Source organism: Pteronotus mesoamericanus, unplaced genomic scaffold (assembly GCF_021234165.1).
Source record: "Pteronotus mesoamericanus isolate MK-2021 breed Mesoamerican mustached bat unplaced genomic scaffold, CSHL_Meso_final contig_502, whole genome shotgun sequence".
Taxonomy (NCBI): domain Eukaryota; kingdom Metazoa; phylum Chordata; class Mammalia; order Chiroptera; family Mormoopidae; genus Pteronotus; species Pteronotus mesoamericanus.
In genome coordinates this window covers 1,122,960-1,145,133 of record NW_026555187.1, presented here as the reverse complement: position 1 = coordinate 1,145,133, position 22,174 = coordinate 1,122,960, and the positions used below count along the sequence as shown (strand labels likewise).

Genomic DNA, 22,174 nt, shown 5'->3' with positions numbered 1-22,174 from the left:
CCTAAACAGAGGTACCGGACGGCTGAGGCCCCTGAGCAGAGGTGTGGGCAACCCCAGTCCTCAGGTGTGGGAGCAGGACAGTGCAAGGGGGTCCTACAGATATTCAGAGGGCTTGAGTGGTGGGCAAGCAGCACAAGGCAGAAAGGGGCAGCCCCTCCCAGAGTAAGGAGGGTGGTCTTGTGGAGCTGGAGAAGCAAGTTCCCCCCTGCCTGCAGAGGGGGCTCCCCCCACCCCCCACCAGGCCTCAGGAAGCTCAGAGCAAACCCCAGATCCTGTAATTGGGTTTTGCATGCACAATACTGGATGGAAACACTTTGCACTTCTAATGAATATAAAAGCTGAATCGGGATTAATCTTCTGGAAAATGCTCTGGTATGGGGGCGGGCCCTACAGGAAACGGAACCTCATGCGCAGGGAACCTGCCAAGTGTGGGAATCCCGGAGCTGCTCCTGGTCAGTTCCAGCCCCTGGGATTTGCTTGCAGGAAAAAACGGACATCACAGCTTCAGGTCAATATTTAATTTTTAACATTAATGTGCAAATAAATAGAAAAGGAAACTACAATCAAAACAGCTGCAAAGGAATTCTAAGCCCCAGAACATAAATTCTTCAAAAACGAAAGAGCTGCCTAGAAGCATGCAGGTGGGGTTGGGGAGAGGAGGCTGGCAAATGCCCAGGTCCCCACTGAGGCACAGAGGGGCTGCCTGAAGGGTTGGGGCAGAAATCCTGGTAAGTTCCCTTCTTACAAAACAAGGATTCAGACAAAGTGCCTGGTTACACTTGAGAAAACATGGGCAGGGAGACCCGAGGGGGACACGGGGGCCTTGGCCCTTGAGTCGAAGGCTTCACAAACCTTGAGTTCCACAGGTAACTTTTAGAAACACGAATGGTGGGTTCGGCACAGCTCAGGACGAGGACGGCAGCGAGGCAGCCGCTCGGGGTGGCTTCCAGCCCGCCTGCCAGCGGGCCCCACTGTGACGCTGCCAGGGGCTCTCCTGGCGCAGTAGGTTCACAGAGCCGGTGCCAAGGCCCAACTGTGTGGCCCCCTCCCCCGTAGGCCCTCCCAGGGCGGCAGCTGTGGGCACAGCAGCATCAGGGTGGGTGCGAGCAGGGTGCTCACTCCCCCAGGAGCCTCGGGACTTGGTTGTTGCGAAAGCTACAACCACTAGAAGAGTATGAAGGAATAAATATGTGTGCGTATCTATGTTATTTCTAGAATGTCCATCTTAGGTACAGAATCCCACCCCGGGGCCCTCCCAACACAGGCCACCCAAGCCCGACGGCGGGAGCGTTGGGCCGAGCCCTGTCCCTCACAGACCCAGAGTCCGGCTGCTGGATCAACACAGGGTTTGGCGAAATCATCTTTCCATAGCAGGGGTCTTTTGGGCCATTCTGGTGCCCCCCACCCACCCCACGCCTCGCTGAAGGGGCTCTCGCTGCTGAAAAATGAGGACCCGAGCAGCAGCCGATGCCCACACTATCAGATACGGGCACTGCCCGGCTTGAGATGTCTCTGGAAGGTCTCAGAACCACTTGAGGAGGACACGCTTTTCAAGCAGGTCCGTGGCCCAGCTCCTTTTATGCCGTGGGCTCCCAAAGGCTGACTCTTCCAACCGTGTGCCCTCGTGAGGCTTGTCACGGACTTTCCCAGAAGTCCTGTGCACAAAGTGACCAGTGCAGCCCCACCTGGCAAGTGTGTGAACATAATGCTTGTTCCTCAGGCAGCGCATGGATCCTCCCTTTTCTGCTGGGGACTGAGCCCCGAGTTCAAGTGCAAGGGTTTCAGTTTTGGCACAGGACTAGCCCAAGGGAAGCTGGGGAGCTGAGAGGGATGGTGGCGTGGGGCGCAGGCTGGCACCGCCCTTCTCTGGAGCTGGCAGCCTGCGGCAGCAAGGCCAGGGGCGCTCTGCTTCCCTCGGGTGGTTCATGAAAACGCCCCTGACTGACACCTAGGCCGAGGAAGTAACCACACCAAACTGCGTGCTCTGACGGCTGCTTGGGGACATCAGGGGGACGCAGGGCGGCGGCTGTACTGCACGCGGTAGCGGGTCACAGGCAGGCCATGCACGTGGGCTGTCTCGCAGATTGTCTTGCAGGGCACCATGTCCTCCTCCTCTTCGCCCATCAGCCAGTCCTGCACCAGGCTGGCTGCCTCCACGGTCACGTTGTCCTCCAACCAGCGGCTGTGCCACTCCTCGAAGTGCTGGTGGTGCCGTAGCAGGACCAAGGGCTGCACCTGCAAGGGGCGGGTGGGGTGAGGTCAAGAGACCCGGATGCCCTCAGCTGGCTGGGGGCTGGACCCAGGTCCCCCCTAGATGGCCATGGACTGGATCTCAGGGGCCAAGAGACCCCCAGATGACTGTGGGCTAGACACAGGTTCCCAGGACACGGCAAGAGGGGCACCTGCTTGGCCCGGCAGAGGGTCCCCCGGCGGTACATGTAGTCCTCGGAGTTGACAATGAACATCATCTTGTGGGAGCTGAGCTTGAAGCGGCAGTCCACGTTGCAGGCGCTCTCCACCCCCACCAGCCGCTTCCAGGAGCTCTTGGCCTCCCCGCGCAGGGCCCGCACCTGCTCGCACTGCCACCTGCGGAACTTCTTGAGGTTCCTAGGGGGTCAGAGGAGCATTTGCAGACCAGGAAGTCCTTGGCTGGGTTTCCCAGGAGACAGGGAGATGCGAATCAAAGCAAACCACCATCGCCCTGACCCTTCAACCCCACACAAGGGGGTGTGCGGATAGCCCTGGGAGGGGCCACCTGGCCAGCCTGCTGGCTCCTCACTTGCTTCCCATGTCCCTCCCACAGGGGAGCCCCCTCATCCAGGACCCCCCTTCCTGCTTCCACCGCCCAAGATCCGGTCCCATCTCCCTCCTATCAGTGGGCTCGGGACTCCCCCCCGCCACCAGGCTGGTCCCTACTTGGCAAGCGGGAACTGAAATCTAAGCACCCACTCATAGCCCCCACTGACCTTAAAGTCCGCTGTGTCAGCCTGGCCTGATCTGAGACCCGGCCCTGCCCGGTGCCCCCGTCCTGGGTCTGAAGAGGGTGGTGCTCCCACCTCTAGCCTGATGGCTGCCATTTCCAGTAGCTGCTCCCTCCAGGCTGTTACCCCCTCTGCTCCCTTAGGCAGGCAGCCCCCTCTGACCTGCCTTGTCCTGGGATCACTGCTCTGCTCACCCCAGATCTCGGGCGCAGGGCCACACCGCGCACCCATCAGGCGCCCAGAGAAAACCATCGCTCAGCTCAAGTGAAGACACGGGCCCTCCCGGTGGCTCCTCTCACCTCTGCAGGAACACGGGCTTCAGGAGGAAGCCCTCAGTGGGTGAGCCGGACGCACCCTCGGTCCCCACATACTGCTCCACGTACCGAGCCAGGTGCTGGGGGGACAGAGGGAGACGTGGCTGTGACCCCCCACATACCGGGCCTCTCAGCCAGGACCCTAAGCTCAGGGGTCCCGGAGGACACACCCCCACCCCACCAGGCTGTGGAAGACCCTGATGCGTGACGGACACCAGCCTGCAGCTGGGGCAGGACGCGCACCCCCGGCCACACCCAGACAGCAGGTGGCATCTCGTGCTGAAGTGGAGAAGCCCCTGCTGTGTAACAAGCTATCATCGCGCGGTCGAGTCCACAAGCGAACGGGGCCCCACGTGGAGGAAAGTGGGACCCAGGAGTGGACATCAGTACACAGAGTAGAAAGAGGGCAAGACCAGGTCAGAGGTGGGAGTGAACCAAAGAGGGGGCTGGCGGGGCCATGCAGACCCGGGGTGGGCATGGCTGGCAGTGCCCAATGGCCCTTCATTCGCTCACCACCCTGTTAAAGCCAGAGGCTCCTCCAGACATGAGCTGGAAACTTCCAGAAGGTGCAGGGTATGCAGGCCTCCACCCTCATCTTGCAAAGAGTTTCCTTTTGGGGTGGGGGGGTCCTGAAGCAGGACAAGGACGGACGCTGGGAGGGGAGCCCCAGTGGCCGTGCGGAGCGCTGGGTGCGCCCTGGCCCCGGGAAGGCGGCTTTGGCCTACGGGCCCTGTTCCCAGCGGTGCGAGGGCACCCAGCGTCACCACGCATTCCCAGTTCTCCAGATGCAAAGCTCCTGAGTGGACATGACACTCCTGAGCTGCTGGTCCACAGGTCCTGGCTGTTTAACTCAAGGTCAAAAAGGCAGCAACGGAAATCATATTTTTTTGATGTCCCTGCTTATTTGGTTACAGCTGCTTGACTCCAGAAAAGGTTCAGGAAAGTGTCAGGGAACCAATCACAGTCTGTCTGAGAAAGCAATTCCTAGGATGTGGAACTTTCGGTGATAAAAACCAGGAATGTCCTAGGTAAATTGGGACAAGCTATTGACTATTGTGGGTTGAATTATGTCGCCAAAAAATACGTGTCTAAGTCCTACCCCCTAGAACCTGTGAATACGGCCTCATTTGGAAATAGGCTTTGCAGATGTCGTCAAGTTAAGGTGAGGTCACACTGGAATGAAGTGGGCCCTAAAGTCATTGCCTGGTGTCCTTACTAGGACAAGAAACAGACACGGGGAAACGTCTGGCCTAGTGGGACGTATGATGGGCCAGGCGGATGTCCTCCTGGCGATGAAGGCTGGGGGCCGGGAACCCTGAGCTTCACGTGCAGGGAGAGGCCACATAGCTGGGGGTGAGGGACCATGCTGACCACTGCAGGTGGCTGCAGCCAGGAGCCAGGATTCAGGAAGAGTGGCCGGGCCCTCCTGCGTGGGGTCACACCCTGGCCCCGAGGGGCTGTCTGTAGCTCCGGCCCTTCCCGGGCTCCCATGGAGTGAGTGGCCTGCGCCTACGCCGTGGGTCTGGGGGCGGGAGCCCCACAACGCTGCCCGTGGCTGCCCCAGCCCCCACACTGTGCACAGGTTCATAGCACGGGGCCCTGGTCCTCACCTGGACCTCCACAGGGTCCTCCGACTGTGCTTCCTCAGTGTCCAGGAGCTCAATGGTCATAATCACCTGCCCTTTGCGCTGGAGGAACATCACCTAGAGAAGGAGGGGGCAAAGCCTGAAGCCACAGCCACAGCCACAGCCCAGGCAAAGGACAAGGCCAAAAGCCTCTGGGCCTAGAGCCTTCCTCTAGGGACCCTGTGCCTGGCGCCCACCTCACGGGCCCTGGGGCGCCCTCGGAGGCCGGGGCCAGCATCCAGAGGCCCAGGCAAGGGGTGTTATTGGACCAGCCACAGCGGTCATGGTTCAGTCCAATCCTGACCCCCAGCCCTAGCACAATGGCTGGCCTCTCACCTTGAAGCAGTTCTCGTCAGCCATGCACCGCTCAGCCTTCCACTGGTAGCTGGTCTCCCTGGCAGCGCGGACGCAGCGGGAGGACAGGTTCCCACCGGCAGCGCCCCGCTTCTTCTCGTTCAGGTAGAGCTCCACCACCTTCAGACAGACGTCGTCACTCACGAGGTGGTGCAGCTGGTGGGGAGGGAGAGCCGGTGGGTGCCTGGGGTGTGTGCCCCCAGGAGGGGTGAGCACGGCTCCGAGCACACCTTCTGCTGGAGTCCCTGCCTTGCCCGTAGAGGACATGGTAAAGTCCACAACGTGGAGGTGAATGCCAGGGTCAGATGGGCCATGCAGAGTGAGTGACCTCAGCAAAGGGTGCAGAGTAGACCAAAGCAGACAAAACTAGACCAGCTCAGACCAGAGCAAGACAGAAGCAAACCAGGTCAGGGCAGAGCAGACTAGTCCAAACCAGAAAGGACCAGCAATCCCTGCTTGGGTTTGAGAAATGTACAGAATAAATACAAAAGAAAATATTCCAAAATGGGGATGGCAATTATCTCAAAGTGGTGGGATGGAGAGAGGCTATTTCCCCTAAATTTACAACTATAAACACAATGACTTTAACTCCTACACACACATTTAAAACCGTAAGGTTTAAGAAAAAACAAGTGCCGGGAATAGCTGAGGCGCAGGGCCAGGCAGAGCCGGCAAGGGCCAGCCCCGCCAGCACCAGCCACAGCAGGCGGGCTACTGGATTCAGGGCCTTGCATTCCTCCCCAAGTGCCAAGCCGCCGAGTACAGTCACACGCGGGCCTCCTACGGTGCCTGGTGCACGGCAGGTTCCCCCAAATGCTGACTGCTGCTACTGAAGATGAGAAATGCTAATAATAACTTAAAAGAAAGACAAAGAGCGTGGATGCGATCCCATCAAGGCGGGGCACAGAGGTGCAGGGGCCCCGTGCGCAGCTGGCCCAGAGCCTTCCCAGCGGGCCTTGGTGGAGCCGCCGCTCTTCCCAGAGCCGTGACCTGTGGGGAGCAGGCCCCACCCCTGGCCCTGGGGGTGCAGCGCACAGCCCTGTGGCACCCCATGTCGCTGCCTGCTGCAGGTGGGGTAAGGCCCCGTGCACACCTCCCCATCACCGGGCCGCAGTGGCTACAACTGTGGATGGTGACGGGGACAGAAAGACACCCAGCCCAGCAGGCAGAGGGAAACGGGGAAGCTACTTAGGACAGAAGGGTTAGGGGTCAGAGCAGAGATGTCAGTTTTGATATGTCCTTGTAACCAGAAGACTCAAAGCCTCCCGCTCATCAACAAGGAAAACTAGCAAATGGCGTGGATGGGTTCTCCACAAGCCAGGACACCCGAACAGCCGCAGAGGACAAAAAGGTGCCAACCTCGCAAGCCATCAAGGAAATGCGATGTAAACCACAATCAGGTCCCCTGCCCCCTAGGCCCAGGAGTGATGAGAGAGACGTCTGACCCCCAGCGCTGGGCTGGACACAGAATGTGCACTGGGAAACCAGAAGCTTCCGCAGCCGCCGGTGGGGGCGGAGGAGACTCACAGATGGCCACGGGAAGACATGACGCATTGCTCCAAGGGTCCAGATGACAGCTTGTTCCCTGGGACAGGCCAGGATGCAGGAGGCCCAGACATCTCAAGAAAAAGGAATGTACAGAATCACACTGCCTGACATAGCCGGGCAGGCGGGACACCTCCTCTGACACACAGCTCCAGGCCGGGGCTCCACCTCAGCACGAGAGATCAGGGCCACAGGCGCCCGCAGGGAGGAGCGGCCGGGAGGGCTCGTGGGTGAGGGCGTCCCATGCGAAGACCCTGATCCACACTCCTAGGATTTGGGCACTTTTCTGTATGTGTGCTCTACTTCAACAGGAAGTTTTTGAAACCTAGAAAGTAATGGCTTTTCTAGAATGTTCCCACTGTCTGGGTAGGTGAGTAATAACATTATTCTTTTCCTGGCTTCTCTTCCGCTTGAAGTGAACAGCCTTAGGAAACAAAAAACAAGCTGAAAAACAACACTAGCAGGACCCATGTCCCCGAACCACACCCAACCTGTCTGGGGCTTTGCTGTTTTTATTTATATGACTAGTTTCCTCTCCTTGACCTTTGACGGTGGGCAGTGTTTTGCTACTATAAATGAAGCTCACTGCTGAGGAACATCACCGGTATCTGCCACCCCCCGGGGCGGGCCAAGATTCTTCACACGCAGCCAAACCACCCTCAGGAAAGGTGTGTCAGCAGGGACTCAAATCCACGGTCACAACAGCAGTATCTGCAACTGCTCAAAGGCGGCAGCAACCCAGGTGTCCATCCATACAAGGAAATATTACTCAGCCGTGAAGAAAAACGAAGCACTGACATGATACGATATGGATGAACCTTGCAAATACCATGCTGAGCGAGAAGTCAGACACAGAAGACCACGTAGTATATGATTCCATGTACATGAAATACCCAGAACATGAAATCCATAGACAGAAAGCAGACAAATTATTATCAGGGGTGGGGGGAGGGGGAGTCACTGCTAAGGGACGGGGTTTCTTTCTGAGGTGACAGAAGGGTTCTGGAGCCACCCAGAGAAGATGGTTGTAAAACACTGTGAATGCACTGAACCCCACTGAATTGTACACTTTAAACTGGTTAATACTGTGATTTCTACCTTGATGTAAAAAAGAAAAAAAAGGAAGGAAAGATGCTGACATGTGGCTAACTGCACGGCATGAGCTTGGCAGAAGGGCCGGTTTTCACAGCTGGGGACCGGCAGGGAGACTTGGGGCAGAGCTGCTGCCCTGTGGCTCAGGACTCCCGACACCCTTGGCTGCCCATCCCGCGCCCACTCACCTGGCGCGCGATGCTCTGCACCAGCTTGTCCATGGTGAAGCCGACATAGGCGTGGATGGTGAACATCTCGCGCAGAGTGTCCTCGTACTGTGTGGGGTCGATGCTGCCATCCAGCAGGCTGCGCACCATATCCAGGAAGGCCGGGTAGTACTCCTCCAGCTCCACCTCACCTGAGGGAGGTGGAGACCAGGTCACCCTGTGCCACACCCACAAGGGCCCCACCAGGGTGAATCAGGAACCTCCATGTTCCCCGCCTGCCACCACGGGCCTCCTGATGTTGGCCCATGGCTCCAGGAAGGAAGCTTGACTGGGCTGTGAGGAGGTCCACACGTCCCAGCCGGGGGGAGAGGACCACGGCTGTGTGCCTGGGGAGGGCAGGCAAGAAGCGGCCGCGGCCCGGCGATGCCGGTTTCCTGGTCCTACCGCGGGACCACAGCCGCGAGTGGGGCTTCTGCTCAGGGAGGCTAGGGAAAGGTGTTCAAGACTTATTTTTTTGACTTCTCATCTGAAATTTCCCATTTGATGTAACAGTTATTTCAAAACGAAGTCAGAAAAGACACAAAGGGACACTGCTGGTACCCTTGGGGCCCACATGGGCTGCCACCGATCTCCCAGCACCTGCTCATCACCCCTGGGCTCTAGCAGGGGCTGGGGAACTCACTAGGCTGCTTCAGCCGCAGCTCCATGGCGGGGTCATTGCCCTTTTCTCGGCGGCCCTCGCAGAGCAGCTTCTCCCTCTCCTTCTCAGTCCGATACTCCAGGAGCTGCTTCTGCGCCTGGCGGTAGATCTTCAGGAGCCGGGAGCACAGAGTCTGGTGGAGACGCAGGAAGAAGTACCAGTTGTTGTTGGCAAAGAAGAGGCTGTAGACATCATCCATGGGCTTGTGCGTTGGTGGTGGAGGTGGCGGCGGCGGCGGCGGTGGTGGCGGTGGCGGCGGCTGCTGCTGCTGTTCAGGGGCAGAACCCTCGCTGGAAGCCCCCTTCTCCTCTGGGGGGCTGCTCTGCGGCCCGGGCACTGGCTTCTTCCGGTCGCCAGGGTCCACGCTCTGCCCCTGGGGGCTCCCCCGGCCCTCATCAGCAGAGTCCTCCGATGCCCCTAGGTCCAGCTGCTGGGAGAAGAAGAGGCTGGGCACAAACTGGTGCACCAGCTGGTGGATGGTACCCTGGTCCTCCTTCTGGATGGCCGGCTGCCGCTTCACGTAGTAGCTGATGAGCGCGGCTGCGTCCTCCAGGATCTGCCTGTCCTCATACACGAAGATAAGGTGTGGCTCGCTGGAGGGGGCGCTGCGGCCCTCCGAGTGCTGCTCCTGGTGCTGGGGACAGGGTGGGTGTCAGGCAGAAAGCGACCCACTGGGAGAACCCAAGGCTGGGACCCGGGGCCGAGGCTCTAATGGTGTCACATTGCCCACCACCACAACCAGAACAGGGCCGCCCCCCTTCCCCCTCCAATGCCTGCAGCAGGACCCCCCGGCCTGGTGCCTGAGAGGAGCAGTGCCCTGGTCACCATACCCGAGCTGCCCGGTCCAAGCCCCCAGGGAGGGGAGGCAGGCTTAGGGCGGACCCTGGGCCTCTCTGCCCACCATCGCTCACTCACGGATGCCCAGCTGGACCCTGAAGACCGAGGCTGCTTACACGTTCACCCTCTCCACCCTTAGCCCTTCACAGCTGACCCACCCTCTGCCTGTCTCCTCTTCCACCTGCCACCAGCCCCTCCACAGTCCTCTTATCACCTTGTACAAGCCTCTCCCCTGCCCGCTCCCATTCCAAACACTCTCCTCACTGCGAGCAGGGCAATTTGGCCAATAGGAGCGAAGCCAACTCTATCGCCCTTCCCAGGCCTCCCATGCCGCACAGCAGAGGGCTGCAGTCCCCGCCTGCTGCCGGCAGCCTCCCCGGCCTCACAGCACCCAGCGCTTCTCCTCTGATGCTCTGGGGGCGCCGGGCTGCCCCGCTGTGTGCCGGACCCCTGCGTGAGCCCGTCTGCTCTTCCTCCTTGGAGAACCATGGCCCTGGGTTCACCTCTCCCTTGGATCTCTAGCCAAAGATCCCCCCCGCAGAAAACCTGAAGACAATGACTCCTCCTCCCAGACTGCCTGGGCACGCTAGGGGGTACTCGGGCTCTTGGTGAGAGCCAGTGTGGATGCTGTCCCTGTAGGTGGGACCTACTGAGGGCGGGGACGGGGGGCAGGGCAGTGGGGAGGGTGGCAACGATCAGCTGCTCCTCAAACAGAACTAATGATTGGCAGGAAATAGGGGTGGGGCCTCCCACACTGTGCCCTGCCTCTCCTCAGCCAAGCGCCTTACCCTCTCTGCCGCCAGGGGAACAGCCCAGGAACTCAGTGGGGAGCACTGGGTCTGTTGGGCATATATCACCACCCCCGATTTGACAATGTGGCACAGATGCCATGGACGGGAGGTGTCGCAAGCTTTGAGGTCCCACGTGAGGTCAGGCAGGCCAAAGGGGAGAGCCAAGGGCCGAGGGGTGGGCCCTGCAGGAGTGAGGGCGCCCCGGGGGCCCGGTTGGGGGAGGGGTCTCTGGGCCACAGCCCAGGTATACAGAAGAGCATGCACTACGGACAGAGCCCCCAGTGGCCTGGCTCCTCCGTCTTCGATTTCCATAGAGAGAAGGCACGACCCCTTGCTGCTTACGTGAAGAGTAAAGAGGATAGTGGCCCAGCCCACGCACGTGCCCAGCACTGGTGCCGCGCTGTCTCGGTCTCCCCGGCACAGCCCCGGAGCAGCAGCCCCTGCTGTGCCACTCCCTGGGGCTCCAGCTGATCTTCCTGACAGCTGCCCCCATGGCCTCCATCTCCCTGCCTGGCCACCCCATGTGCATTTTTCTAAGGTCCAGATTCTCAGAGCCCCAGAGGCCGGCCCTGCCTCAGTTTTGTGGTCCAGGTCCCACGAGCCCTGATGCTCCAAAGCGGCAGGAAGGCACGGCGCAGCTGCTGGACGCTGGAGGCGGAGCCCCAGCACCCAGAGCGCCGGTCTCCTGTGACTGGCCTGGGCAAGCGGCCACCTCTTGCACCTGTTTCCTCTCTGCTAAAATCTGGATAACACTACTGCACAGGGAGATCTGTGAGCAGGGGTTACACGGGATGTTCCTTCTGGGGGCTGTGACGCTGCCTGGCACACGCTGGCAGTGAGAAAGGAAAGCCGGAAGCATCAGGCATCTGAAGGAAGGCCCCTCAAGGCCCACAGCGGGAAGGAGGGAGAAAGGGAGGGAGGGGAAACACTCCAGCTGACGTGTCCTCCCCTGATCAGCCCTAGTCTGTGAGCTGCAGAAACATCTATCCTCACCGCTCTGCAGCCCTGTGAGAATGATACCACCCCTGGCCCCCGTCTCCGCCCTGGGACACAGGCAGCGGCCCAGAGCAGCGGAATGCCTCACCTCATCGTAGACACTCTCGATCTCGTTGAGCAAGCTCTTGGAGCGAAGGGCCTTGGTGTCGTTCTGCTTGAAGTTCACAGCCTGGTGGTCCAGGGACTTGAGGTACGCCTTCTCGTACTGCTCCCGCCAAATTTTGTTGAAGCCCTGCTGGGCCTCCCGCCACTCCTCCTCCTTGGCCTTCAGCCTGAGGGGCAGAGAGGCTCAGCACAGGGAGCATGCGGGACTGGCCCGTCTTCTGCCCACAGACCAGCCACTGCGCGCCTAACTCGGGACAGCCCATTCCAGGCCTGTCTGTGTTGAACAAAGGAGGGAAGGTGGGAGCCATGGCCCTGGAGGACCAATGTGGCCGGTATTATGGCTTCTCAAATATCGCTGCCATGGAACCACTCTCTTCCCTGCCCTGGTTCCTGCCCCTACGATATTCCATGCAGCTGTTGACTTAACTGAACTCCACGAGGGAAGGGACGGTGTGAGCCTTGCTCAGCTCTACAACCTAGCGCCAAGCACAGCACCCAGCTGAGGGCAGCCCCTCCGCTCCTGCTCACTCCCACGGGAGAGTTCCTAGGACATGTTACTACATACAAGGCAAGCTGTGGCACAGGTCCCACTCTTCATGCCACATTCTAATTACATGTGTGGTGGTTGAAGGACTTGGACGGCTGTCAGCCACGCTTCCCTCTCAGGAGGGGAGCAGGAAGAGGAGGAAGACTGGAAAACCCAGTAAGCCAGCCTGAGGCCCCAGGGACCCCCCCAACCCCTGCCTTGGGACGACACCTGTGACCAACACTAATGAGCTCCCAGGGGGCCCGAAGCCAAAGAAACCTTTTGAGGACGACAGGGACAGCAGTGACAGGGTTTTTCTTGAGGCTCTCGATGATCTCAGGGGCCTTGTCACCATAGATACGATGGATGGCGCGACGCTGGATCACCTCCGACGTGCCCCCAAGACAGTCGTCCAGCCGGAACTTATCCTGGTCTTCCGGCGCCATCCGGGAGAGTTTCTTCTGCACACTTTCCAGCACCCGGATCGTGGCCAGGTTGGTCTCCAGGACGACGTCTAACTACGGGGAGGAAGGTGGGAAGGGGTCAGTGGGGCCCTGGGGAGGGCCCAGCCTGAACAAGGGATGTCTGGACAGAGCTAACGAGCTCCGTGTCTAAGGGGGGACGATGGGCATTAGGAGGCAGGGCCCTGAGCTGTGTGACTGATTACCGGGCTGGGGTCCAGCCAGGGGAGGCGCAAATGCAGGACTCGGTGCTGAGGGCCTGAGTGCCAGGGGCTGCTCACTGTTGGCTGAGCCCTGCACAGGCATGAAGAACAAGTTCTGCTCGGCAAAAAAAGGGAAGGGACCTGCGGTGCATTTAACCCCTGGATTAACTCTCCGGGCTCTTGCAGGGGGAGCCAATTGCAAAGGGCACATACCATGCAATTCCATTTACAACACATGAGAGAGACAAAGAACAGGCCAGTGTAGCCAGGGGTCAGGGCTACGTGGGGCTGGGAGCAAGGTGTTCAGATACCAAGGGCAGAAGGCGAGGCCCCAGTGGTATGGAGCCGGTTGGTATCCTGGCTGTGGTGGTGGATACACGACCCACCAAAGGTGGGAAAACCGCAAAGAGCTGAGGACACATGTGTGCCCTATACAGCGCGCACACGCGCCACATATGCACATATGTGCGCACACACAGTCCAACTGGACAGATGTGCTGATGTCACTGACCCGGTTATGATATCATGACAAGGATTTATAAGCTGTTATCACTGGGGAAGGGAAACCTGGGTTGCCGTGCTATTTCTTATGCTATGTGTGAATCTGTGATGACCTCAGCCTCCCTCTCACCAGAAAATTAAGTTAATTTTCAAAAGCGAACTTAAGCCCTGGCTGGTGTGGCTCAGTGGATTAAGTGTCGGCCTTTGAGCCGAAAGGTCGCCAGTTTGGTTCCCTGTCAGAGCACATGCCTGGGTTGAGGGCCAGGTCCCCAACTGGGGACGTGAGAGAGGCAACCGATCGATGCATCTCTCTCACACTGAGGTTTTTCTCCCTCTTTAGCCCTGCCTTCCTGTCTCTTTAAAAAAATAAATCAATAAAATCTTTTAAAAAAGTAACTTAAGTTAACTTATTTTTAATTCAAATAATTAAATTAAAATAAAACAATTAAATTCAAATACATTGCCTAGCCAGCCCAAAGGAAAGCAAGGCGGGGAGAGGCCTCTAAGGAGGTGCCCCTGTTGGAAAGTGCTGGCATCCCCAGGACTCGAGAGGAGACTGGGGGGTAAGGAGGGCCAGGACACATCCCAGGACAGAGTGGGATGAGCAGGGCAGAGAGCGGGACAGCCACTCCCGCCCGGGCCCGGGCCCGGACCCAGAGCCGTCGGAGGGCCTGCGGCACCAGCCCACGCACCTCGAAACGCTCGTCCTCACAGCGGTGCAGCTGCTCCTCATAGGGCGTCTTCTTGGAGCTGACGAAGGTGGAGTCCTCTGACCAGGACGGGAAGGAGACCCAGGTGTCATTCAGCACCTGTCCCGGAGGAAAGGCTGTTATCCAGGCGACAAGCCCTGCCAGCCCGAACTGTTTATTATCCAAGGTAGAACATACAAGAAGTAATATTCTGATTTTAGAGTAAATTCCCTTACATACAAATAGTACAATTAATTTTAAAGTAGTCTTAAGAGAAAATACGACTTTGATCAAGGTGAGCAAATTATACCAATTCAGGGATTAGCAAAAGTTCTCTGTAGAAAGCCAGATATTAAATATTTCAGGTTTTATGTGCAGTCTGTCAGGACTACTCTGTCTTAGTCCTAGTAAAGCAGCCACAAGCAACGTGTAAATCAAAGGGCGTGGCTGTGTGCCTACGAAACCTGACTGACAAAACCAACCAGCGGGCCAGCTTTGGCCTGGGGTTTGGCCCACAGGCCATGCTTTGCTGATGCCTCGCTAGATCCTGGAGTCCAGCCGGCACTCTTAAATTCTGCATATACAGTGACAGCTGTCCTCTAACCCTGAAAAAGCGTTCAACTGTCAAGTTAAATGGGAACTTACTGAGGGCAGTGGGCCCAGGACTGAGCACACTTATAACAGAAATAAATTTAAATCAAATGACGGAGAAATATGCCAAACTCTACGCTGGTGCCGCGGGCTCTGCAGCTTACCAAAACTGCCACTAGGGTAGAAACTGTCACCTCTGCTCAGGTCTTCTGCTTTGCCACATCCCGGCACTATCCATTATTCAACATTTGGGGGGCTGACATTCAGGCTCATACAGCCCGTGGGCACAATGGGGGTTCTGTGGGGGGCATGCACTGCACCAGTCGGTGTGAGCCCCGGGGAGCTACCTCCTTGCAGATGGCTGTCCTCCCACTGCACTTGGGCTGCTGGTAAGTTTTGGGGAGCGCCCGGTAGCTGGATCCGATGCGCTTGCAAGATGAGTAGTCAATTTCCCGGCTTATTCCATCCCCAGATCTGTCGCTCATGGGCGGGGCGAATGACAGCTCTTTCACCCCCAGGAAGGACTTGAATTGTGCAAAGAGTTCTGGAAATTTCCTTCAGAAATAAAGACAAATAGTAAGTCAGCACTCCTGGGGCTTTCTGGGAGTGATCTAGAAATTTCAGAATAGCTCCATATAGATCCATCCAATAGCTCCATATAGATCCATTCCAGTAGATCTATCTGTGGTCAGAGATGGTTGGAATACAAGGTCTGCGAAGAGAGACAACAGGCGGAACCTAGCACCAGATGTGCAGAACGTCCCCACCTGGGAGTGAATCTACTTCCCAAAACTTTTTCACTAGCCAGGTCCCACCACTTGCAGGATGGCCCTGAAACACACTGGATAAGAAAACCTGGACTGGTAGAAGCTGGGTCAGCAACGTTCCTTGAGTGGAAGAGGCCAGGGTTGACCAACCTGCCCGCGCCTGTCTTTGTAAATAAAGTTTTATTGGCACAGTGATGTCCATTTCTGATGCATTGCTTGTGGCTTCTTTTGCACTATGCCAGAGGTGGGTAGTCCTAGCCCTTGGCCCTTGACAGATCAGATTAGTCTGCTAGGCTCTGCTCCAGAGTGTTCTTCCCCGAAGGCGGGGCCATCCTGGGAACACTCAATGGAGACATCCTCACGAGTCATAATGTAACAGCCATGTATGTTGATGGAAAGATTTTCATGCAATCCATCTCAGCTTCACCTGGACTTATGTTTAAATGAGTATCAAATCTACTGAAAGTGTGCCGTTACTGTGACCGCCGGTACAGTGATCCTGCCATGACAGAGCCAGGCAGTCCCCTCCCCTGGAGTTGCCTTTGGGGAGAAACAGGTAATACGTACAGTTGTATGTAACACGCACTCACCACATTCTAGATTCTAGTTTAAGGATCTTGCACACACTGCCCACAAGGAGCTTTCTGAAACTGAGGCCAAGCTGGCTAAGAAACTTGCCCAACGTGACGGGGCTGGTTGGGGGGGCAATGTGGGGATCTGGCCATGCCCTTTCCCTAAAGCTCATTGAGCATGAACCGCGTGTGTGCATTTGCCTCCGAGAACGTTCCCACCTTCCCAGCGGCTGCCCCAGCCTGGGGTCTGCCCACACACTGCGGCCCATGTTCTGTGCAGGCTGGGATGCAGGCAGTCTTTCGTTCCTTCTGCAATATCTGACTTAGAATTTTAAAAGCCTATGTTAAGAGAATGCAGGGTTTTATGCCCGGTGGAAAAAAGCTGATCCCAAAAGATATTGTAGGATTCCACTGATATAACACTTTTGTTATGTAAACGTTAGAGATGGAGCACAGATGAGGGGTTGCCAGAAGCTTGGGGTAGGGTCTGGGGAAGGGGGCAGGGGGCAGGGAGCAGGAGGAACACAGCCTTATAGCTCTGGAGCTGCTGTGTATCCTGACTGTGGGGGTGGTCACGCGCATCTTCCCGGCTTATGGAGGCGCGCGCGCGCGCACACACACGGGCACTAGAAATGGGAAACTGCAAAGGTGCGTGGGTTGCCCGAGAGCCACCACCCTGGCTGTGGTGCTGACTTCAGGTGCACCACAGGGGCGGGTCCTAGGGCCTGCATTCCCTCTTACAGCTGCCTGTGAACCTCTAACAGTCTCTACAACAATGGCCATTTCAATACAGTATCAAAAAAAGCATCAATCATTTTCCCAAAACAGCCCAAGAAGGGTGGACAGAGTTTACAAAACAAGACTCGTGCGGAGAGCCTGCAGCAGTGCACTCACCCTAGAAACGGGCTGACGAGCTGGAGGAGCTCGGAGCCGGACACGAGCTCCTGGTTGAAGAGTGCGATGCAGCGGAGGAAGTTCTCATAGACCTCCTGGCTCTTCAGGACCCTGCGCACCTGCAGGAAGAACAAGTCAGGAGGCCTCGAGGGCTGGGCCCAATCCGGACTCCCACTTGGTTGAGACATCACTAGCTACACGACGTCACCAATATGGGTGTGCCCTAAAGCAACTGGCAGTGGCCTGCAGGACTACACTCTCCTTGCAGCAACGTGCAGTATTCACAGTTTAGACAGCACGGGCCATCTCGCTGGCTCAGCCACTGATCCTGGGCCAGAGCCCCAGCAGATCCCTGCTTTAGAAAAGTCACATAGCTGGGGAGCAGCAGACGTGTGTCCTCAAACCCGGTTCTGACCCTGAGCTCTGCCACCTCCTGCCCACCGCCTGCCATCTCTCTGTTTAATGATGGCCCACGCTCCCTTCCACCGTGAAAGCTGGTGATGGACCCTCCTCCCAGACCCACCCAAAAGCTCCCCTCCTCGCAAGCTCCCTTCCCAGGAGCTCTCACCCTGCACATCTGAACCCCACCAGTCACCTTGTCAAAGAAGGAGAATTCCTGCAGGGTCCCATACTTCCCCACGGCAGCGATGGACAGGTCTTTGGTACCACGCAGCTTCATTTTCTTCTGTGGAGAGAAATTCATGTTATCAGGGCTCTGTGCATTCACAGGCGGCCTCTCTTTCCATCTTGGTCAGAGTCAACGCCGCCAGCACCGAGTTCTTCTGACAGAATCTGTCACTGGGTGCTGGCTGAGGTTGGCCCAGGACTCCTGTGGATGTAGGTCTCAGACCACTCACCTCCACTCTGTGGTCTAGTGAAGGGTGACAGTCACATGACTGCCCTGCCCACAACCTGCGATCTAAGTCTCAACACTAGGGCTTTTGGTAACAGGCGGGGCCCTCGTAAAGCTGCAATAGCAAGGGAGCTGTGCCCCTGGATGCTGTATCAGAAGCCTCTCCCCTGCCTGTTTTGTCCTGTGAGCCATGATAGTGAAGGGTAGGGGCCAGGAAAGGGCCAGGAAGAGGACCGCACTGGTGGAATGCTGGAGAAGCCTGGGTTTTAAATCTCTGTGGAGACATTTGTCTCTAAGCTGGACTAGGACTTGACCTTGGCTGTACTCTTGAGGCTACAAACCATCTCCAAGCACCTGAAGAATGATGGAGATGTGTCAGGACACAGGTGTCAACCCCAAAGGGCCCCACTGGCCAATTTTGGGACAGTCTGGGCATCACCCAGAGTCCACGTTGACAGAGGCAACTAAAGAAACGAGGCTAAATAGACGGCCCTTCCTTACAATACAAAGTCACCAGGGAATGCGAAAGGAACAACGGGATTGGAGAATCACAATCACGGGTGATGCGTGCACCAGGAGCTAGACCTCGGGCCCTCTCGCCATCGGTGGCACACCCGACGCAGTGACCGACCTACACAGCTGTGCATGGGGCCCTGCTCATGAAAGAAACGAGCAGATGGAGCATTCCTTCTTTCTCGAGGAGGAGGAACACTCCTCGCAACCACCTTGTGAGATGGGGGACAGGTGAGCAGCTGCCGTGCAGGCGAGGTGACTTCCCGAGGTTCCACAGCTGGTGCATCTCAAGCCAGACCGGGGTCCAGGCTCAGCCCCTGTCCCAGGCCAACTGCTCGGGGCCTTGAGTGTCGCTCCCAAGGTCATCTACGGACAAGGCCCAGCTGCTGCGTGTCCACACACTTGGACATCTACACACACTGCTGACGACTACCTTGGCCGGTGCCGACACAGGGCGGAGCAGCGAGGGCCGGGAACGCTTTTTGCTGTGTTCTAGGTTCTTCTCGTGCTCACTCTTCTGGACACTGTTCATTTCGCAGGGCCCATTTCCTGTGAACTAAGGACACCAACACAGGAGGTGGTTAGTGCTGGAGACAGGGCGGGGCCCATCAGTGCTGGTTCTCCCTTTTGTCTGAGTGAACAGAAGCACCTGCGGCTCAGTCCCCCAGCCCTGAGAGCGCTGTCTGCCATGGGCCGGGGGCTGTCCATATGTGAGGCGACCTCACCTCTCAAGATGCCCCCATTTACTGGAGGAGAGACCCACGGACCAGGCCGTGACAGTGCAACGAACACCACGAGGCTGGGAGAGGGCTCACGGAAGGCCACGAGGAGGCTGGGTCCTGACAGGCAGAGGCGGCCTCAGGGCGAAACGCTGGAGTTGGGTCTGGGCGTGGGGGGCTCCCCCAGTGGACCACTGAGAGCAAAGGCCAGGTGTTCAAGTGCAGCAGAGACAGAAAAAGCCTTTTAGACAAGGGGGCTGGCATGCACAAAGCCTCAGCAGCAAGAGGAAGCAGCTGATGGCCGCCAGGTCCCTGGAGCAGGGGGCGCCTTCCAGCCAAGTTTGTGTTCTTTTCTATGAATAAGCAGTGTCATAACGCAGTGATGGCTCCTCGCCAGTCCTCTCAGGTGCCACGCCAGTCACTGATTAACAGGTTACGGATGCTTCTCTCAAGTAGGGTATCTATAGTGTCAGCAATATTTACAAACCGCCCTCCTCCCCAAAACAGTTCTGGAACAATCTAGTCAGAATTTGCATGCATGTGAATGTGCGAGAGAGCTGGTGCAGGTGGGGAAAGGTGGACAAATCGCAGCTTTTCTGCAGGATGGGGGCAGGACCGGGAAGGCACAATGAAATCGCCCCACCACACTGCCTGCCCCCTCCCACCACTGCCATGGGACCTGGATGTGGAGACGCCACACAAAGGACGCGCAGTGGGCCCAAAGCGGGGGCTGGGCGAGCAAGTCATGCTACATCCAAACAGAACAGCAACATCTATCAGACAGAGAGCTCTGCGCCTGTGCGTCGCTGCTAGGGACGGTTGTACCTGACGCAGTTACATGAAACAGAAGAAAAAACCAAAAAACAGGACAAACAGGATGCCATTTTTTAAAAAGGATAAACATTTGTTTGCACATGCAGTGGAAATTTCTAGAAGGACACACAGAAGACATTGTGGGTGCTTAACTCTAAGGATAGCAACTGGGAAACGGAAGAGAAGAAGGAAAATTTACTTTTCATACTTAATACTCTTACAGATACTTATTTTTTTCATGAGCACGTACTATTTTATACCAATTATAATCATAATAATGAAGTCCTGTCAGTAACTACAGGCCAAACTTGTCCCTTAGGGGATAAACTTCCTTGGAAGTCGTTACCTGCAGATTCCGTTACTCTAAGAACCTTCAGTGGAAAATTCTCTCTCATCTTTTTGAGATGCGAGAATAGGTGCAAACACCAACTCCTAAAGGAGATGGGTGGGTGACACTGTGGCATGTTCTGGGTGGGGTGAGAGCGAGGGGAAACCCGCTGCTCGCCCAGCCAAGCCTGCCCAGCTGGAAGGGCAATAGTGTTAGTTAACACCACTAGTTAACAGTTCCACTTTGTAAATGCTTGAGCTGGATGGACCCCAAAACCCATTTGGCTGGGGGCCAGCACATTCACCACGCTCGGCCTGTTCTTGTAAATAAAGTTTCTTTGCGACAGAAGCTACCTGGCCTGCAAAGTCTAAGATACTTACTATCTGGCCCTTCATAGGAAAACATCTGCCAACTCCGATCTAGGCCAAAGAGTCGAGTTTAATTAGGACAATATCAAATTTCATCTTTGGTTTCTTTTTCCTGAAGTTTTAATAGAAATCCAAAAATTAATATAAAGGACTATGAATATAAAGATCACTTTATATATAAATTGTATATGGGTGTTTTTAATTTAAAATTTGATTCGCTCTTTCTAAATGTGTATGATAGCTCTAATCAAGCAATATACACTAAAAACCTTTGCTGAATTGCCAATAAATGCCACTTAAAGAAACTGTGGACAGAAGTTTTCTGAGGGAAATGCTTTTCTTTTTTAAGGGCAGGCTTGTCCATGTCCAATTTTGTAAAATCCCAGTCACACCACCAGGGGGCGCTGCAAGCACAGTCGTCAGAGAAGAGGTTCCACTCACTCACCACCCACCCAGGGCTTGAAGGATCACCACCAAGATGAAATTTCATGAACTGAGACTGCCCTTACCAAAACATTGCCCAAAGTCGGAATAAGCAGTGTGGACTGACAATGTTATCAATCACCTAGTGTCTGTTGTGCGCCACCTCCCATAACCCCAATGGACAGGGTTCATCATCGGCTGGGGGTTCTGCAGCACAGATCAGCAAAGGCAGGGCCCGGGGCACACCCTGGCCTGGCACTTCCCTAAGAAACCTTCCGAACAGCCTAGGGAGAGAGGCCCCCATCACCACCTCCTACATGAACCCGAGGCTCGTGGAAGTGACCTGCAAGGCTCCCGCAGCAAGGAGGGGACAAAGTGAGATAAGAATCAGGTGTGCAATCTTGAGTCCTTGCTCTAGGCGCTGCACCCTATCTCTGGTCAAGGTGGGGACGCTTTCTCGAGCCTCCCTAGGGTGTGAGGTGAGGACATACCCCTAGCCCCTTGCCTCCTGCCACAGTAGTGAAGGCAGGCTAAAAACCTGGCCAGGCCTTTTTTCCCTGCAGGGGGGCCGCCTCTGGACTGCTCAGGGCTGAAGGCGATGGCTCCGGGAAGGCCAGTCACAGACGTGACCGTGTACCTTTCTCTCTGTGAGGACAGGTTCAAGGAAAGAGCTGCCGAGGCCGAGGTCAGAGCTGAGATGCAAGACCCAAATCCTAAATCTGACCCAAAATCCCAAATCTGAGAGGATGAAACCCCAAGAAAATCTACCAAGGGGGCACTCCAGGGCTTCAGAGTGTGACAGAATGCAGCTCAAGCTACCAGAGATGCAGAAGGAGGCGGTGAGACTTTTGCTCAGTAGAGGAGGAAAACAGAGCACTGAGCCTGTGCAGAGCCCTGCCGGGGACGGGCGGGGGCACCTGAAAAACAATCACTTTCTGGGTCCCCATCTGAGCAGGAGAGCCAGTTAATCTCGTGGAAGAGAAGGAAAGGAGGCCCAGGAAGTGGTGTGGCTGGCTCACACCCACGCACAGCACCCGAGGAGGCTGGATGCTGTGGCCCAGGCTGTGAGCTCACAGGGCTCTGCCCCATGCCTCAGCCCCGAGGACGCCCAGGCTCCACCGGCGTCCAACCCAGGCATGTCAGTGCCTGGAGCATGGAGCATGTCCGGCTCTAGCACTTAATGTCAGCTCCACCGATTGGCACCGAGCTTCTCTGACTTGGAGTCGGGAAGTGTTTCCTGGTAGCATCCTGCCTAAGAGTCCTGGAGACAGTGACACAAGGCAGGGGGCATGTGTGAGGGGGCACAGGACAAGCCCCAGCCCCCGGCACTCCCTCGACTCGACCAAGAATCTTCAGGGCATCTAAACCCAGGCTCCAGTGGCCCCGGATCTCCTTTCAATACCACCCCCCGCCCTGCGTCCACCACATCTTCATTCAGAAGACAAA

At 56.8% G+C, this 22,174-nt stretch overlaps 1 protein-coding gene across 1 annotated transcript in view; it reads right to left on the bottom strand.

Moving 5' to 3' along the window:
* Positions 1-512: 512 nt before the first annotated feature.
* Positions 513-22,174, bottom strand: part of SIN3B (SIN3 transcription regulator family member B) — a 36,974-nt gene continuing 15,312 nt past the window's right edge. The window contains exons 6-19 of the mRNA XM_054578858.1: positions 18,511-18,633; positions 17,307-17,396; positions 16,712-16,830; positions 14,826-15,033; positions 13,891-14,007; positions 12,313-12,551; positions 11,491-11,674; positions 8,761-9,412; positions 8,100-8,269; positions 5,257-5,430; positions 4,906-4,998; positions 3,281-3,375; positions 2,403-2,607; positions 513-2,235 (exon numbers count right to left, since the gene is read on the bottom strand). Of these exons, the coding sequence (XP_054434833.1) occupies positions 2,005-2,235; positions 2,403-2,607; positions 3,281-3,375; positions 4,906-4,998; positions 5,257-5,430; positions 8,100-8,269; positions 8,761-9,412; positions 11,491-11,674; positions 12,313-12,551; positions 13,891-14,007; positions 14,826-15,033; positions 16,712-16,830; positions 17,307-17,396; positions 18,511-18,633 (2,700 nt within the window). The 3' untranslated portion in view covers positions 513-2,004. The remainder of the gene's footprint in view (positions 2,236-2,402; positions 2,608-3,280; positions 3,376-4,905; positions 4,999-5,256; positions 5,431-8,099; positions 8,270-8,760; positions 9,413-11,490; positions 11,675-12,312; positions 12,552-13,890; positions 14,008-14,825; positions 15,034-16,711; positions 16,831-17,306; positions 17,397-18,510; positions 18,634-22,174) is intronic.